This window comes from Mixophyes fleayi, chromosome 3, assembly GCF_038048845.1.
Source record: "Mixophyes fleayi isolate aMixFle1 chromosome 3, aMixFle1.hap1, whole genome shotgun sequence".
Lineage (NCBI taxonomy): Eukaryota > Metazoa > Chordata > Amphibia > Anura > Limnodynastidae > Mixophyes > Mixophyes fleayi.
The window spans coordinates 144,677,706-144,698,076 of NC_134404.1; the positions used below are offsets into that span (position 1 = coordinate 144,677,706).

A 20,371-nucleotide genomic window follows, 5' to 3' on the forward strand; every position below is an offset into this window, starting at 1 on the left:
TGCAGGAGAAAAGCAGTGAAAAGTTTGCGTGTAGACCTTTATTTTAAATGTCCCCTTCTAACATTCCTCCATTACTCTTTGCTTCCACATAAATTCTTGCTCACTTTTCTTACTACCCCTAATCCTGTTTCTCACCACTGTATTTTCAGCTATTTTTACTATTTAATGCAACATTTGTTTCATGGAATATACCTGGGTGCCAACTAGTGCCCCTTTCTTTACTCCTATTTTAGTTTTACAAGCATTTTGTTTTTTATAATCTGAAATATAAAATATATCTAAGGATTGTACTCTGTGTCTGTTAACAAAATCCATATGTTTGTTCTGTATTCTCACATTACATATTCTATTTTGCATGCAGAAACCAACAGACTACCAAAAGTATCGTTATTTTCGTCGTTCCCCAGTGCCGGAAACTGACCACAGTTTTCATGTGGGGCTTCAACTATGCTCAAGTGGTCGCCACAAATTCAACAAAATGGTTTGGATTCATCACTCTTGTCATATTACTTATAAGTAAGTTTGAAAAACATAGTTAATCCATTTGTGCAACGTAGTGAGCAGCCCTACATTTCCATGGCTGTAGAAAGACACTGAAAACATTACAAACTCTAGACTTACAATAAAGTGCTTTTGGTTAGTTTAAGTTATTATTCTAACATATTCCAACATATTGTGCAACACTGTAGACTGAAGGGATCATGTTACAAACAAATTACAATTACATGAAACTGAAGATAACCATAACCTGCTAAGACAAACTTGCAATCTAGAGTTTGGGGAACACTTGATAATTAAGTTAGGGAAGAACATTTCTAGCTGCTGGTGGGGAAAGTGTGAGTGGCTACTGTAGGTTAGAGCAGAGTTGGTTATGGAGGAGAGGGATGGCTGAACTGAAGAACAAAGTCTCTAGGGACCGATTAAAGATTCTGAAGGTTGAGGGGGAGAGTCTTATAGAGTGAGAGAGTTCCATAAAAGGGGTATCTTGTTGGAATTGTAAAAAAAATGTGTTTTGGAGATGTTGTGCAGATAAAACCAGCATAAATTGAGAGGTTTTCAGAATGTGAGAAATAAAGAAGAGTACGGAGTCATGGGTACCGTTACCTTGTGAAGTAGGTGGAACGATGGTGCCACTAACGGTTGATATGAACAGAGTTTTTTTTATCTATTTAACTTTTTAAATGACTTTGATACCCATGAGCAGATGAAAGGTAATCTGAGATTGTTTGTTTATTAACATTTATTTATAGAGCACCAGAACAAAACACAGTAATAACACAAGGTGGGGTATTCACAAATAGATAAGATGACCCTGTTTACAAGTTATAGATGTTGGCTAATGTAGAGGGAGTGAGTTCAGTTGTGGGAAGGGAAAACTTGGTGTCCCCCGCATGTAAGTGATACTAGAGTCCATATGTGGATATCTGTCTAACAGGAGAAGAGGATAAACAAGAGAGGCATATGGAAGTGGAGAAGTGGGTTAGTAGGTAGAAAACAGCACTGTTTCCAGGGTATTCTTTGAGAAAGTGAATGATGATTTCATGTTTGAAGGCAGAGACAAAATACCTATGGAGGGGGGAAGGTTGGCTAATTTTCTTCTACAGTTACTAGGCTGAAAGAGCTGAGCATGGAGTTGTAATGCAATGTCATGCCTGAAGTGTGATATATGTATATATTTGTTTCTTTAGTTGTTTGTTTTCTTTTTGTTAAAGTTGTATGTGGTAGTATATCTAGAAACCAGTAAGCAAATTTGTCTGGCAGATATGACCAAGCGGTCTGTAAATGTCTGTAATTATGACTAGGGGTGCCTAGATTTGTATTGTGTGAACTTAAAAAGAGGAAAGTATAACTTCTCAAAATAATTTTGCTGGCTCACTTCACAGTAAAAGTGTCACAGAAAAAAATCCTCAAGTATGTTTGCAAGGATTCTGTCTACATGTACTCATTAAACAAGCCCCTCATTTGTGTCACAAGCAGAATGCCCTTTCTGATCCCTTTCTGATCATTGCAATTAACCTCTGAGCCAAGTTTGGCACTTTTGTGGGCTGATCAACACCACTGTCCTTAATTTGTTTCTGTGGTACCCACACAAATTATACCTTAAGTTTTTTGGGGTTTTTTTTGTCAGAAAACTTTAAATTTGTAGAAGATCCCAGCAGTTTGCTTATATTCTTGCCACAGAATAATAAAAACTACCCAAAGTGGTCGAAAAAGTGTTTTTTTGTTTTTTTTTTAATTGAAGTGCAAGATCTTGAACTAAAAGCAAATGTGTGTATTGTATTTATGAACACTACCAAGAAATACTTTGTGGTTCTTGTTTTGGCATTAGTCTACCTTTCTAAAACATCAAAAAGCAGGGTCCTTCCTTCTCTCATTTAAGGATAAGCCAAGCCAAGATGAGGAAGTTCTGTGCTATCCTCCCATATGCTTGGACGTCTTCATTATCTCTGTAGTGCAGGGGTTATTGTTTGTGATCACACAGTGTAATCAGATTAAGATTAACTAATAAGGAACTATCTCATTAGGAAGCGGGTATTTTCTTCTTTCAAACTAGGGTGCTCCTGAGTTTTTAGTTACCCTAATGTGGAAGATATGGCACTTTTAGTGCCCTTTCTCCCATTCCTTGGCTCTTGATTATTTTTCTGTAGGCAGTGAGACAGGACTAAATGACATCATCATGTGATAATGTGATTATTCCATTAAGCCCCTCCCCAATCCACTACCAGCAAGAAATAGCTGAGGGGGACATGTAAGTATAATTTTAACTTCTTTTGAACCCCCTGTGTGCTATTGACAAGTCCCACTTGTCCTTATCATTGATGGGGTTAATTCTAACATATATTATACCCTAGAGCAGTGCTCTGCAACCTTTTCTCACCTACGACACACCATTGCACAATATGAAACGTTCTATAGGAAGTGACTGCAGATGTCCCTGTTCCTGTTGCCGCTGCTTGCCAACGTTGTTGTGCTCTCGATTTACAGTTATTGTGGGAGAGAAAGGAAGAGACGGCAGCGATCAGTGGTTAAGAGAAAGAGATAGATAGATATATATATATATATATATATATATATATATATATATATATATATATATATACATACATACATACATACATACATACATACATACATACATACATACATACATACATACATACATAGAGAGAGAGATATATCTCATAATATATGAACATGAACTCACCAGAACGGGATAACCACAGCAAGTAACAGGAAAGGGGCAGTGCTAGCTCCATACCCAGGGAAAGGATGAGGAGGGCAGCACTTCTGGGTACAGTTGGAGGGGAAGTTAGGAAAGGAACATACGTGGGAGAGAGGATCTTGTGCTTTTTTTCCTGTTGCACCGACGCTGCGCACTTGGCAATATCACTGTGCCACGACACACTGCTTGTAGAGCACTGCCCTAGAATATTATATGGTGTACAATAACATATTTTTAGATAATGTGTAGCTGTTTCCAGATCTAAAAAAGTGTGTACCCATTTTGTAATAATTAAACAACCAAGCAATCATCTTCAGCTATTTATATAGCGCCACTAATTCCGCAGCACTGCACAGAGAATTCGCCCACATCAGTCCCTGCCCCATTGGAGTTTACAGTCTAAAATCCCTAACATTCTCGCAAAGAGACTAGGGTTAATTTGATAGCAGCTAATTAACCTATTATTATCATTATTATTATCTTTGACTTATAAGGCGCCACAAAGGGTCCGCAACGCCGTACATTACATATACAGAAAACAGAGAACCAAGACACAACATGATGCAAAAATATATACAAACACAGGTGACGGGGTAAAGCAAATCAGATTATTTCTGGGACAGATGGTGAAAGGGAAGGTAGAAATCAGCGAGAAGAAAGCCGAAGCTTAAGAAAACAGGGAGACCGGGGCTAGCGAAGCAGGCCAAGAGGTACAGAAGGTGATGGAAAAGTAGAAGGAGCACACAAGGAAAGAGGGCCCTGCTCATGAGAGCTTACATCCTAAAGGGAAAGGGAAGACACAAATAGGGTGGTACTAACTGGGGGAGAGAGCCAGGACAAGGAAGTTATGAGGAGGACTGATAGATTTGAATAAAGAAATGAGTCTTAAGGGCACGCTTAAAGCCTTTGAGAGTAGATGCTAACCTGAGGGAACGTGGAAGATCGTTCCACAGCAGAGGAGCAGCCCGGGCAAAGTCCTGAAGACTACTAGAGTGAGAGGAGGTGATCAGTGAAGTAATGAGGCGGTGGTCACAGGCAGAGCGGAGGGGGCGGGCCAGAGTGTAGGAATGGAGATGAGATTGGAGATGTAGGGAGGGGAAGATTAACTAGGGGCTTTAAAGGTGAGGGTTAGGAGTTTAAATTTAATTCTGTAGGGTATGGGGAGCCAATGTAGTGACTGTTGGAGGGAGACTGCAGAGACAGAGCGGCGGGAGAGAAAAATGAGGCGGGTAGCAGCATTGAGGATAGACTTAAGAGGGTCAAGGCGAGAATCAGGTAGGCCAGAGAGAAGGAGGTTACAGTAGTCAAGGCGAGAGATAACAAGCGAGTGAACAAGGGTTTTCATAGCTTCCGTGGTGAGAAAGGGACGTATCTTAGATATTTTCCGAAGGTAGAAGTAGCAGGATTTTGAGAGGGACAGAATGTGAGGTTTGAATGAGAGGGAGGAATCAAGGATGACCCCCAAGGCATCGGACTTGGGGGTCAGAAACGAGGGTAGTGCTATTAACAGAAATGGAGAGGGGGGGAGGGTGTAGAGTCCTGGAAGGGGGGAAGACTATAAGCTCCTAGTATGTTTTTGGAGTGGAAGAAAACCGGAGCATCCAAATGAAACCCCCGCAAACACGGGGAGAACATACAAACTTCACACAGATTAGGCCATGGTTAGGAATCAAACTCATGACCCTAGAGTTGTGAGGCAGAAGTGCTAACCACTAAGCCACCATGCTGCAGTGAAGAGTGCTTCCTCTAATTCATCAATAAAATCCAAAAGTTTAAATTAGTTATCTTATATATGGCCACTAAGTGATAATTAGTGACCATTTATATATCTGCCGATTGAAATTTATAGCTGGTCCCACTTGTGGATCTGTTTTGCATCCAGTGCAGGAATGTCAATCTGTACCTAATAAATGGCAAGCAAAAACAGACCATAAATTAGATGTTAGTGTGCCTATCTCCACATTTAGAATGACCGATATCCACCTATTCCACTGGCTAGTTCAGACCAATGCAGAGACGTAGATGCAAAGTTCAAAGCTTGTTCCAGACGTCAGTTGTGAACTTTGCTACTCTTTCTGTAATAAAAACTTGTTCTATATACGTTTTGAACTTTACTATACCTTCTCTACACTGTTGTTCTCTGCAGCATACTGACCTAGCCACTAAATAGGTGGATATCGGTCATTATAACTATGGAGATAAGCACTAAAGTGTAATATATGGTCATCTTTACTTTGGATTTAACCATTTTCTTTTTACTTTTCTACCATATACCTTATTGTACATTTTATTACGTGGATAGTTTGTCCTTTGTCCATACTTCATATTTGGTAATAAAAAAAACATTAAATAAAATCAATATCACCCATGGGATAGAATATCAAACCTATAAAAGGTAATATTTGTGTTTTATATGTCTGTGACTCCAGAACTAGTCTATGGAGAAACTGGGTGCAATAAACTTTAGAAGAATTTAAAAGGTTTGTATAGATGTTTCCCAATAATGCAAAAATATTACTACATTCCCTTCAAAATTAAAGTATAGTCCCTGAAAAGTGATTGGTTTACAAGGTGAACAAATGACCGAAACTATAACATAATACAGTGGTGAGGGAGAGGCCCATGTGACCAGACATGCTATGCAATGTTGTGACTTAGGTGCTTTGAAGTGTGATGTGATAACAGTTCATAGTTTTAGAAGGCTCCTTGCTGTCCCACTTTCCATGTATATAATATAGGTAAAGTCATACCTTTTTCAATTGTATATACAATATGGACTTTGACTCATCATCTCTCTAAATATTTGGCTCCTGTTGGAAAACAAAGATTGTGTATTTTAATTCTAATGCACACTACCTGCATAATATATAAAAAATTAATTTTGCGAAGCACGCGATAATGGATTATTACTGGATCATATGATGAAACATATTCATAATTAAAGTACCTAGTGTTTGGAGTAAAAACATCTGTATGTTTTAGCATTTGGTATCATCGGGCACACTACAGCCCTAATTTTAATGTTTCATGTAATTCTTCATGTGCATTGTATTTTACTTGGAATGGTACTCTATTTTCATTAATTGTTTCTCTTACAGATCAACTGGAGAGACATCAGTCACAGCATTTGACATTGATAAAATGTACACACCACTGTTCTTTGCTCGTGTGAAAAGCTTCACTGCTGTATCCGAGAGACCTCTGTAAGGTCTTTCTTTCTTCCTTTCATTCTTGCATGGGTTATACTGTTAAAAAATGAACATTGGAGCATACTGCTTAGATTTATATGTGACTTTTGCTGCAAATAGTAGGTGCTTTTGATTTTGTTTTGGGGCATGTAGGGACAGACTTGATTTTCTAAACTTGAAATATTGTTTTTAATCATTTGTGCATTTTGTAAAATATTTTGATATTTCTTCATTTGTTTCGCTCACCAATCTTGTGTACACTTCTTTTTCCCACAAAATTAAGGCTAACGAACATTCGTATTCTCCAGTCACCTTTTAAAAAAAATTGTCAGGGCTAACAGGAAAGCAGCAAATGATTGGATAACCAATACACACATTTTGAAAATTCTTCAAACATTATGCCTAGAAAATAATATTTTTGTTGTGTTACTTTGGTAACAGATGGTCACAGGACCCTTATGCTGCAAAGAAGTTGGATTGGTAACTAGAAATGTTTTTTATTTAGGAATGTCAGTCAGGAATTGATAAATCCTCTGCATAGCCCCCAATAATAAATTCTAAACTAGGGTTGAGAAATATATAATATATATAAAATTGCATTTAAAATGTGGCGGTGGTCAGTAAATAACTATTGCCCTTGGAATATATGAACACGGTTGTGCACAATATTCCCATGGTTTCTAAATAGAATCATTGGGCAAAACAAGCGAGGGTTGTCTTTAGCCTAGCACGGGCTAGGAATTCATTTTGCCATGGAGCCTCCAGTTATATTTGTATGTTTACTTGCCTTTTGTTACCTCTGCTTGTCATTTCCAGATAAGGTAAAACTATGGCTCTGGAAGGGAAAGTAAGACTTGAACACAGTTACATGGTTCTTTAACTCACCAAGGGCTGTTTTGGAAATATTTCACATATAATATTTTCTTGCTGTTGTTGTCATAGGTTAATGTTGCTCCCTTTTCTGGAGTACTAATTCTTAAACTTGTCTTCAGGTCTTGTTCATGTCCATGTTTTGTGGCTGTCCTCATAGAAGCATAGAAAAAGAACAAAGAAGAGAGTAGTGTACCTCCTTGTGTAGTAGTTTAATATTGAAATAATATCTCCCTTTTGGATTTAGGTATTTAGCCTCTTTCAAAAGTAGAAACATCAAAGGGTACCTCCATCACTCTAGGCCTTTTGGAGACACTAGAGGGTTTTATATGTGCCCTGGATGTCTATTACAGCCCAATTAGATTTCAGCCCCCATACCAGAAGTGTGTATACCTCTTTGTTTGTTACAGGTGTGAGACTTTTGAGAGCTACATGCCTATTGAATTTTTACATTTCTTTTGTGATTTATTGAATACTTCTCTATCCATTTTTGAATGAAGTGATCTGGTGCTAATTTTTTTGTCTATGCTGTGAGGAGATCCACAAAACATGCCTTGTTGCTGAGAACAGGTTTGAGAACCACTGCTCTGGGACATATAGTTTGATGTATATTTTGTTGTGACTAATGTGTAATGAGCACACACCTTTTAGATACTATGCAAAAGGCCTGGACTAGTGCCCTCTGACTTTACGTTGCTCAATCTCATACTTTCTGGTGACACTAAATAGTCATTAGGATAAAATGTCTTTATATCCAGATCACTTAAGAGAGCAGTTAAAAACAGTATATAATAAAGTTGCAGGGAAGCATTTTACCGTACAAGGAAAGAAACCTTTTTGTTCTAGGTGGTAAAATGAATTTGATAAATCGATTGACATGTATATGGCAAAGATTATCTATTATAATAATGATATAAAGGCAGATTACCCAAAAGTATCACAATTCTTTTTTCTTTTTCTTTTTCTATTTTTGTTGTTGTGTACTCTGTAATCTAAACTTGCAATAGAACACTGATAATTATATAATAATGGAGGAAAATATGTAATACTATCTGTAATTTCTATGGCTTGTGCTTTATAAGATTAATATGGTTTCCTGGTGCATGTTTCAGAAATTAATGTTTCTTCTCATCCCAAAACAGCTAGAAATATGAATAAGGAGCAGTAAGGTGTAAATACATTATCAACTGAACTCACTTGGCCTAAAACCTTGATGACAAGACCCAGTTCTTGAGCTCTATTAACAGGCCCAGGTTAAAATACATGTCTCACTGGCTATGGCCTCTTGTTTTTTATTGATCTACATATGCTCGGATAGTGATAGAATTCATTCCTGTATATGCAAGGAACTGGAGTTTTTCAGCACTCATTTATAGCAGTGGTTCTTAAACCGGTGTGGAACCTTAAACAGAGTATGATAAAGCTGATGGTACTTACCCCAACAAGGATTACCCGACCGTCAGTTTTCCTACATACTTGTGAAGCTGAATGTTTATTATAGTGATTTGCAAGAATTCCGATCATATAACAGGGCAGCAGCTGTAATTGACGTAACTTATAAACCCGAAAGCATTATTTATGCTCTTAAAGGGATAATTTACCCCTTGTCGGGGTAAGTAGTATCGGGTTGGTGGTAGTCTGTGAATTGACTACCACCGTCTTAAACTGTGAGGCCTGCTTTAATCTTGGGTGAGGCCCGTATGCCTTCTGTAAATAGCAATGCCCAGACTGAATGCCAAAATACAATAGATAGACACAGAGCTGAAATGCCGAGAAGCAGCGATGGTATAGGTACAATATGATTTATAAATAGTGATTCCATGCATATAGTGTGTGTCTTCATGTATTAAGAGCCCATGTCTGAAGTATAAAAAATATTCTGCTATGTACAGACACTGCTGCATCTGCTAGACAAGAGAGTGATTGTATTTGTACACGCCTGTAATTGTATCGCTATCATTTAAAGTGACTTTTAATAGGGTGCAGGTGCTGAAATTCATGGTGATGCGAGTGGTCTGGTGAAATAAGTTTGAGAACCATGAACCTGTAGGATGCTCCTGTTAAAATGAATCTGTACTTAAAATAATAGAGAATTTAATTCTCAGCTGGCATGTGCATCAGGTGTTTTTGTAACACAGTTCAGGTAAATCCCTCTGTCTGTTGAAATTGTGCTTAAACTGTCAATTCTACAATAAACTTCCTTTAAAAACATGTCTATTCTTTCTTTGGTATATGATCATTTAATCAGCGCCTGTAAGTGTCTTTTAAGAACATTATTTTCCAATTATAATTATTTAAGTAATACACTGCAAAATGATTAGGATTATATCACCCTATGCCATTTCACACTACACAAACCACATGGGTCAGCTAAACTACATTTGTGCTACTAAAGAATTGGGTTATTTTGCATGGGAGTGCTAAACATTGAGGGTTCATTGCAATGACCAGCCTAATCCGTCCTTCTGGTTAAATTCATTAAGAAGACCTTGATTTACTGATAATCTTTGCTTGTGATGCTCACACAATAGCATCCGGTTTGACAAAAAAAAAATCTTCAGAGTTGCTGTTTTCATTGCAAAATAAAACACACTCCAATGTGTGAGATAATTGAAAACCTGAGATGGAGAATAAATACTTTCTTAAAAGAAATGTGCATGGTGCAAGGAAAATAGCTCACCAGCAACAAATTGCGGAACTTTGGAATACTAGCAGTTAGTAGTAGACACTGACACATCTACAGAAAGGTTTTTGTCCAATAGCATTTGATGTATTTCTGTACACTCACATTAATACACAATTGAGGAACGCATTTTTAATTCGATTTGTTTTAAAGCAAATGGCAAGTTAAAAAGACTGGTTGCTTCACACATTACAGTCTTGGCTTGATATAGAAAGACGTTTTTTGTATTCCAGGATGTATAACTGTTGTATGTTCATTAGATTTTAATTTGAAAAATATGCATACTTCAGTAAGCATCCATTTGATCACTTTTGGATTAAATTTTCTACCAAAAACAATGAAATAATTAAAAAAAAAAAAAACCAGTCTGAATGATTAGCATATAACGTGGTTTGACGCATCATTTTCACTTTGGCTTAATTTCCGCTGAAGGCAAGCCCAGCTTCCACCACCAGTGCATCCAAATTGCCCGTATTCCCTTTTAAGGAGCGAGAGGCTCATTTAATTCAATGACTACTGGTATTCTAAAGTTATTGCATAGTGGTGGTTTAACCTATATTTGTGGTATAATGCTTTGGCATGACAATTTAGCAAATGTCAGACCATCGATTCTGCTTGTTACATTCATGATCAGTCTGGGGTTTGTTTTTTTTAACCACCATGCATATAGAAAGTGTTTGTCATCAATTGATCACTGTTTCCAGTATACACCACTCAGGGCAATTCATCACTGACAGACGTAAACTGATTGAGTTTGTACAGTTATAAAATGCCAGTTTGAAAGCAGGCTAAAGGATTGGTAATTATGACTTTTTGAACAATAGGATGATGGCAGGGGGTCAATACAAAATGCAATGCTATAACTTGAAGAATGACCCCATAAGAGTTTGCCTATGGGTATACCCATTTCTTATGGTGTCACATGCCTGTTTTATATATTATATAAAATTATTTCATACAGCAATTAATTCTGAGCATTGACCTTTGTCAAAAAGTAAACCGTTCATTCCACTACAGCATTTCACAAACTTTATCATTGGAGAGTAGTGCTGGATATACGAAAGGTATGTATTTGAGGGTTTACATACAATTTAAGGTTGTTTGTCAGGAACAAATGTGTTTTTTCTCAATCATCCACTCTGGGGGACACTGCTACCATGGGTTGAATGAGGGCGCATGGAGTTCGCACTTAAATAGTTAACTAAACTTGCTGTTGACTCCTCCCCTCTGCAACCCCTACAAACCTCAGTTTAATTTAAGTGCCCAAGGAGTTGGGCTGTATTGGTAAGGCTCTGCAGTAATTGCTGTTTGATATAGGTTTTTTTTTTTTGTTTTAAACTTTATTTATAGCTGTTGTTCAGGAGATATAAGTGCTGCCCTTCTGCTCCACGGGAGGTTTCTGTCCTCCCTGAGCTCGCCTTAGGACACCTGCGAACTTTTCTGACACCTCCTGCTTAAAACCCAAAAAGTCAGACGGATCGTGAGGCCCCGCTTTCACGGTCTGTATTCATACTGAAAATCAAGATCAAGCGAGCTTTTGCCCTTTGTCTATGTGGATAGGACTTTGTCTTGTAGAAGGGGCGGATTTTCCTTTTGTCCTCTGAATACCAGAAAAGGGGCTGGTCGGCCACAAAGCAATCTATTGCTTGTTGGATTAGGGCTATGGTAAAACTTGCTTCTGTAAGTTCGAACCAACCTGTGCCAGGGAGGTTTACTGCACATTCTACTCATTGAGTGGGGACCTCTTGGGCAGTTCTATCAGTTTAATGTTTTTGCGTTTTCTGATGCAGGGTTTGGGCGCAGTGTCTTGCGGCCCTGCTATCAGAGCGGTCCCTCCCTTGGGGGACGGGGGGGGGGGGGTGCTTTCAGAGGCAGAACTAGTGAGCTGTGGGCCCCTATGCAGGGAAATGGGGAGGAGGGAACCTGGGCCCACAGCTTGCTTGTTCCCCGTGCAGCGGGGGCCATTATCTCCATTGGCCCCGGTGCACCAATGGTAGTTCCGCCACTGGCTGCTTTAGAAAGTCCCAATGGTAGCACTGTCCCCCAGAGTGTATGATTGAGAAAAGAAGATTTATGTACTTGTGTTTAAATCTCATTCTTTGAATCCATCTGGGGGACACTGCGTTTCCTCCCTTCTGCTGTGTGGTCCTGGTTGTTTTGCGCTCTTTCTTGGGGCTTTAGTATTATACTGAGGCTTGTAGGGGTTGCAGAGGGGAGGAGTCAGCAGCAAGTTTAGTTGTTAACTATTTAGGTGCCAACTCCATGCGCCCTCATACATCCCATGGTAGCAGTGTCCCCCAGAGTGGAGTCAGAGAAAGATTTAACATATGTACATAAATCCTTCTTTTTTACACCTGCAAATTCCCAAAATATACATGCTATCAGATGCTTTAAGAAACGAGATTACGGTACTTGTATAATAAGTATATCCAGATGTGAAAACAAAAGACAACCAACTTTTTTTTTTTACCAAATCTTTATTTCAATTCTGATTTATATCAGACCACACACTAGGAGTAAATAAATGCTTTTCCTATATTCTAGTCAAGAAATATTTACTCAAACACCCATGCCCCAATGCTATTTAAGCGTTTGTACATGGTTTTCACATTACATTAATTCTCAAGCTGTGGATACACTTTATAAAGACTACAATCTATCATCACTTATCAATGTCCCTTTAAGTAACCACGTTTTTAATGAATTTGATCAATGTTCTGCAGTAATCGCATTACTAGCCAGAGAAGGTAAGAGCCTATTTATAAGACAGACAGAGGAAAACTTGAGAGGGTTCAGAATCTGGCTTTTGTCTATCAAGGGATTTAAATATAAAGAAAGTTTAGACAAGCTGTATTGTTATATACTGAAAAGGTGCATTAGAGGTATGCATAAATTTAACTAGGATCAATTCAAGAGCCCATAGGGAGCTGGTTACAAGACAATGTTCACTGCAAACAGGAAAAAACTTTGTTACAGAAATGAATTTTTTACTGTAAGACTGATCAGACTATGGAATTCTCTACAGAGCAGTGGTGATGGCCACTTCATTAATTGTATTTAATAGGGTCTGGATGTTTATCTTACAAAAAAAATGGCATCTCTATTATTAGCTAGCAATATTGGGATGATTCCGAGTTACAGGGTCAGGAACAGAATTTGTTGCCACAAGTGTAAATGTTAAGTTGGTGACTGTCTTGTTGGGTGTTTCTGTTGACTTCCTCTAGATTACGGCTAGAGTTTAGAAATCTTGAGCTTGATTTTATTTGTTTTAACCGTGCTGAGTTTGAGTTCTGACTATGTCAATAAATATACATTACACCATGCTTGTATTTGTTTTCCGGGAATGTGCCTAAATATACTGCAATTCATGCCTCCTTTATAGGCTAATCAATGTGATTAAATGCATTTGATGTACCTTAAAACAGTTCCTGCATTACACTATTTAGACAGTAGATGGCACTGTAAAGTAATCTTAAATCCTACTTTCTGAAGGACTGCATGTAAGAAAAAAATGTACAGGCTGTTTTATGTGTATGTACTTGAGGCAGTAGGAATATAATGTACAGTACTTGCTTGTAGATTCACTGCCTATAAAAAATATTGGGATTTGCCTTTGGATAAAGCTTTTGCTTTCTTTTCTTTTCCAGCATCCAATATATTTTTTAGGTTTCAAAATACTATAAGAAAACTATTGTATTCCCATACATTCTCACAATGAAAGAGACCTAATGAGTCAAGATTACATTTTAGTGACAAAAAAAACTGTTCTAAAAAAACATGTGAGTCCCAAGGTGTGGGGCATTTTTGTACAGTTTAAATCCTCATAATTACTAAAAGGGGAACTGCACTGCGAAATAAAATCATTTCTCTAAAACTACAATTCCAAAGTATCAAACCATACATGTTAAAGTGATCATGGGTCACACTGATCTCAGTCAGTTTTGCAGTATCTGTATGGGAGCTGTAATGATGTGCTCTATATATTTATTAATGCAGGTTCTTATTCCCTGCAATCACCAAAAATTGTACAATTCCAGAAATGCTTTGGTCAGAATGTGTGTTTTTGTAAAATGCTGGTAAAAAATAGACTTTTAAAGAACCAAATCAACATTCAGCACCATGGAGTGAGCAACTAATTAGTTTTCTGATTATCCTGAGATGTTGTGACATTCAATAAGTGGCAATACAATGCAGTTTACTTTATCATAAAACATCAAAATATTTTTTGACTCTTAGTCAACTCTGTTATCTGTCCAACAGGTCAAATGAATCAACTGCTATTCCTTGCTAAATAAAACGCCTTCATTTCCATGACTGTTCCAGTCCTATAAAGATGGAGATAGTTGAGAGCTGTATCTGTACAGGTAGGACTCCTCTTGGCTGTTGTGGTAGACAGTTGATAGGTGGTCATTAGAATTCAAGCTGACAACACCGATTTTTGATGTAGATTCTAAAACTGGGGTTAGCTGGTTGTTTGGGTGATGGAAGTTCTGCAGAGGTGACATTTCCCAGAACAGACTTCCAAGTGGTTGTGCATAGTTGAGATGTGGATCTTTTCCAAAAAGTGGTATGTTCCCTGCTTGCTGGTCCTCATCGCTATGCAGATCAAAATCCATAGCAGAAGCGATCCAGTCTCCTTCATTGTAGTCCTCACTATCATTGATACTGCCACTCCTGGGGTTTTTACTCCACTCTGCATCACCTAAAGTGTCAGTGAAATAGTTGTAATGCTTTGCCTGGGACAAGCAGTTATTCAGCATGTGCTCAATTGATGACTGATCCATCTTCATATCATTGAGTTCATAGGAGGGAAGACAGCCTTCTTGACTTAAGCCTGTACTTGACAAGTTCTCCTGATTCTGTATATCACCTGTGAGTGGCTGAAAGAAAAGTGCTGTTCAGTATTAGTAGTAAAAAAAATATTTAGCATATTAAAGTAATCTAGCTGAAATATATTTAGCAAGTACTTTGAACTGTAGGAAATTTCATAGGAAATATTCAATGCCAGACAGCAAAAGAGAAGCAGTCTCTGGCAAACAAATTAACAGAATCACTGAAATACATTTTCGAGAAGAAACCACATTTGTTACATTGCAGATCTCTCTTGGGACAACTTGTAAATCTTGATTTTATTTATTTTTTTGTTTTAATTTCTTTATTTTTAATTTTTAAAGTAACAATACATGCATGCCACATCAAGAATCAACATGATGTCATTTAGATGGGTAAATAAGCAGAAGAACACATACCAAATACAATAGAACCAATTGAATCCAAACAATGGCTGAGACAGTTTATGTACTAACAGTTACCGACACTTACATGGTAGTAAGTTGTGTTTATGGGGAAGAGGGTGGATGACGGGTGAGGGGGAAGAAAGCCTAGAGTTGGGGCCTCTTGGTGGTCTGAAGGGCGCAGTAGTGTTAATGCATTGTCTGAAAAGAGAGTATGAATTATATACTATAGCCAGCATAGTGGAAACTAATGTAAATAGTGATAGAACAGCAGGTCTGACAGTTCTGGGGTTGATGTAACCTGATAGAGTGGTGTATTGAAGTGATCCTATAAGCATCACATTTGGGAGAATATATGGGATTTATTATTGAAGTAGGCTGCCATTTTTTCTATTGGGCCTGATTCATTAAGGAAAGTTTAAGCAAAAAATTGAGTAATTTTTCTGGACAATAGCATGTTGCAATGCAAGGGGTGCAAATTAGTTTATTTACAAACTAGAACAAATTCTGACAAACTCCAAGTATTGATTAGGCAAGAATGGGCGACCATCAGTCAGTATGTGGCCCAGAAGTTGATTGATGGCATGCCAGGGTGAATTGCAGAGGTCTTCAAACAGAAGAGTCAACATTGCAAATATTGACTCTGCATAAACTTAATGTAATTGTCAATAAAAGCCTTTGACACTTATGAAATGCTTGTGATTTTACTTCAGTATACCATAGCAACATCTGACAATAAGGTATAAAAACACTGAAGCAGCAAACTTTGTGAAAACCAATACTTGTGTCATTCTCAAAACTTTTGGCCATGACTGTAGAGCATGTTGAGCTTGAAGTTGTAGGACACATTCCCATTTACAATGTTTAGTGTGTTTTGGTCTGTGTGTATGTATATGTATGTGTAATAAAGTATTTGGCCACACCTGTTAATTATTGAATTGAGGTGTTTCAATCAGACCCGTTGCCAGAGGTGTATATAAACAAGCACCTAGCCATGCAGTCTCCATTTGCAAGTATTTGTCATACAAAATGGGTCGTTCTGAAGAGCTCAGTGACTTCAAGCGTGGTACTGGGATAGGATGCCACCTCTTGCAATAAGACTGTTCGTGAAATTTCATCCCTGCTGGATATTCCACGGTCAACTGTAAGTGATATTATTAGATAGTGTAAGCGTCTAGGAACAACAGCAACTCGGCCACAAAGCGAAAGACCACTTAAAATCACAGAGCGATGTCAATAACTTCTAAGGCTGATCGTGCGTAAAAGCCGCCACACTCTGCTTATTAAATAGCTGGAGAGTTCTGAACTTCCACTGGCATTAATGTAAGCACAAAAACGGTGCAGCGGAAGCTTAGTGGAATGGGTTTCCATGGCCGAGCAGCTACATGCAAGCCTCACATCACCAAGACCATTGCAAGCGTCGGATGGAGTGGTGTAAAGCATACCAACACTGGACTGGGGAGCAGTGGCAACTTGTTTTGTGGAGTAACAAATCATGCTTCTCTGTGTGGCAGGCAGATAGGCGTGTCTGGGTTTGGTGGATGCTGGGAGAATGTTACATGCCTGACTGCATTACGCTAACTGAAATTTGGTGGAGGAGGGATAATGGTATGGGGCTGTTTTTCATGGTTTGGCTAGGCCCCTTATCTCCATTGAAGGACAATCTTAATTGTCGTGAACATAGAGAACTTACAGTTCTTTATAAGGGTTAACCCATCACATAATTGTGGGGAATAAGGGATAAATCATAACTGCAGTGTAAATATGTTATATCAAATGAATCCATTGATACGTTTAGCTACTAAAGTGTAAAACGTAAAGACAGAAAGTCTGATGTTAATGTATTTGATGGCTTTGCACATTCCAGTGTGAGAAGATAGGAATGTCACCTGTGGCAGCTTCAAAGAGCTCCTGCTGTGAGATATACCCTGGCCTGGAATGGAGTTGTGACACCTGAATAGACTTTTAAGAACCACTTGACATGTCTGGTTCAAAGAGGTCATGTACTGACTTAGGCTATATAAGATATAGACAAAAAGAATTCAGTTTTAAAATATGCCACTTAAAATCAATAAAAGTAGTGATCAACCACATATTCCTCAATAGCATGATGAAGGGCAGCTCATATGTCAAGTTAAGAATTCTGCCCCACAGAGAAGTTAAGGAAATGAGTGTAAGCTCTGCGAATACACTGTATTTAGGCGTGTTTGGTATCAGAAGATGAACAGAGTCATAGGGGATATATTAATAATAAAATTGGGTCTGTGTGACGCTCCACAGAAAAGTTAGGTCACATAGTAGAATTGAGTAGTAAATCAGACAACATGAAAATAGTGATTGAAAAAAATGTCACAAGCCACAACCCCTGGTGGGGTAGGATTCACAGAGCCGGATTTAGACTTCATGGGGCCCTAGGCAAGATACTGGTTTGGGCCCCCCTCCCTGAAACAATCCATAGCACTGTATTTTTTTTAGCATAGCATATACTCCTATAGTTAAGTAGAAGGGTAAGCTATGTGTCGCCGCACATCACGTTGCTCCTCCTGCATCACACTGGCCCCTCATTACTGTCCCTCTCACCATACTGTGCTCTCCTTTATCATTACACTGCATCACACTGTGGTCCCAGCAGTTAAAGAAAAATGACCTTGGACCCCATATTATGTCAAAGGACCTAGTAGAATTTTGAATTATACTAGTCATATACTCCATACGATGAATATTAAGTTCAGTGGTCGAAGTGGAAATTTAGAAGTGGCGGTATGAAAAATGTAATGGGAATGTAAACAAGTGAATGGAATTTCATTATTTTACAAAGAAGGCAGTATGAGAAGTAGCGGTAGGGCATACTACCATGTACACCCCACTTTCACCACTGCTTACCTTTCAATTTACACAAATTGTACCTTATCTTTAACTGAAATTAGGTATTAATCATAATTAACATGTCAAGAAACTGCAGTTCAGGGTTATCAAGCCCAGTAATAAACAAACAGCAGTCTCATATCACTACCACGTCACAGACCGTCCGCCACTACAGTTACTGACTGCAGCCCTCTACCTACAGATACATATTAACATGGATTATTACATTCCAGCACTTTTTCATGTCAGTCTTCTGCATGAATCCCATAGTGCAGCATTTAAACAAGTCCGATCTCCTCATAATATAAATCCCACCAGATTCAGGATATTTGCCAAATTGTTCTGTTCTTTCCTACCTGTTCTTGTCACTTTCACCATCTGTGGCTGCTGGTGTCTTTAGATCAGTTGCTGCTTGTCTGGATCCTGGAATGTTGGAGGTCCTATTTGGGGGAAAAAAATGGGTACATGAAATTTAGAAAACTCCAACTAGCCCCAGTGTTAAATCAATATAACACCCACATTTTATAAATAGGCCTCCCTCCAACCCAAACATTAATAGCATACACATTTAATAAATAAGACATATTTCCCTCCCACATTAAATTTAATAGTGTTCCAATTTAAAAAATAAACCTATTTCCCTCCCACAAACAGCCCCTTACACACTCACATAATATAAATACACTGGCCCCTCCCACACACATAATATATATACACTGGCCCCTCACAAACACATAATATATATATATATATACACTGGCCCCTCACACACACATTATATATATATATATATATATATATATATATATATATATATACACACACACTGACCCCTCACACACTCACATAATATAAATAAACTGGCCCCACACACACACATTATATATATATATATATATATATATATATATATATATATATATACATACACTGGCCCCACACTCACACATATAATATATATACACTGGCCCCTCACACACTCACATAATATAAATACAGTACGCTGGCCCCTCAAACTCACGTATTATATTAATATACTACCCCCCAACTTACCTTGTTCCATCCGTGCGCGCTGTGCTGTCTTCTTTCTCTTCACACATGGGACGGCACCTGTCACGTGGTGCGCGTCCCATGTGACACTGAGCAGGCCAGACATAGAGAAGGGAGGGAGGGGACCAGCCACCTAGCAATATAACACTCCCCCACCCCCCTCCGTGCGACTCACTGCTTCCTCCTGTGTCATAACACCAGCAAGTACCATCCCCTGAATCTACGCAGGTGCATAGGTTGCCTAGCAGTAAATCCGGCCCTGGGTAGGAAAAGGTGTGGAAGTGTCTTTAAAAACCTGAGACCAGTTACTGCAAATTGTCAGACTTTGGGAAATCAATTCACATTGATAAGCGGTCTATCTTCCAAGTCAGTTTCCTTTGGCCAGAAAATGCAACTCATGTAACTTAATGTAAGTGCTACTCTGAATGTAACCCCTTTTATTTTAAACTGCTTTGCTTGTGTATGTTATGTGAATTTATTACTTTTATTAATTGTTTTTTTTAATATCTCAATGCCCTGTACTTTTGTATATTAAATCTATAATTTAATATGTTGCATCCTTGATACTCTAACGAATCCATTAGCCCATTGGTTCCCAAACTGTGTGCCTAGGCTCTCTGGGGTGCCTCGGCATTCTCACAAGGGTGCCTCGGCCAGGGCCAGTGGTAAGCAAGGCGGGGGACTACTTGGTAATTATTTTGGCTTAGGGGTGCCTTAAAAAAATTATGGAGGCCCTAAGGGTGCCTTGAACTGATAAAGTTTGGAATCCACTGCATTAGCCTGTTAAGAAGAAATAGCTTGACCAAGTTAACCCTTTGAATGCCAGTGTGTGATTTGTTGATGCATTTGATTAACAAGCTTAGTGTGTGCTTGCATTTACATTTGTGTAACAGTCTGGCGGTGTAAAGAGTTAACCCTTTGTTCGCTGGTGTGGGTCTTGCTAGTCTGTGGATAGCTAGAAGCCTTGTGTGCCAGTGTGGGACAGTATATTTGGGTCCTATTGCCCGTATTCAATAGGTGGTGGCAAACCTGAAGTGTGTGAGGTGTGAGCGCTGTTTGGGAGCGATCCAGTAGGTCTATAACCTGTGTCATAGGTAGAGAGAGACTGCGGGCTGGACTCGTGTGTGTGCTCATACAACAAACACCCCAAAGTCACAGGAGCTGGGAGTGTGTCCTAATCTTCAGTGCTTCAGCATAGGAAGTGATTTTGGACAATGCTGTGAATGGGATAAACTGGAATGGTGATTGCGAGCCAGGC

At 38.6% G+C, this 20,371-nt stretch overlaps 2 protein-coding genes across 3 annotated transcripts in view; one reads left to right on the plus strand and one right to left on the minus strand.

Annotated features, from left to right (window-relative positions):
- The window catches only part of FBXO9 (F-box protein 9), a 46,414-nt gene extending 36,922 nt beyond the window's left edge, over nucleotides 1–9,492 (plus strand). For both annotated transcript variants that reach the window (XM_075202502.1, XM_075202503.1), the window contains 2 exons: nucleotides 362–516; nucleotides 6,322–9,492. In XM_075202502.1, coding sequence (XP_075058603.1) covers nucleotides 362–516; nucleotides 6,322–6,430 — 264 coding nt within the window. In that variant the 3' untranslated portion in view covers nucleotides 6,431–9,492. The remainder of the gene's footprint in view (nucleotides 1–361; nucleotides 517–6,321) is intronic.
- Nucleotides 9,493–12,445: 2,953 nt separating this feature from the next.
- GCM1 (glial cells missing transcription factor 1) overlaps nucleotides 12,446–20,371 on the minus strand; it is a 49,219-nt gene continuing 41,293 nt past the window's right edge. The window contains exon 5 of the mRNA XM_075200401.1: nucleotides 12,446–14,844. Coding sequence (XP_075056502.1) covers nucleotides 14,290–14,844 — 555 coding nt within the window. The 3' untranslated portion in view covers nucleotides 12,446–14,289. The remainder of the gene's footprint in view (nucleotides 14,845–20,371) is intronic.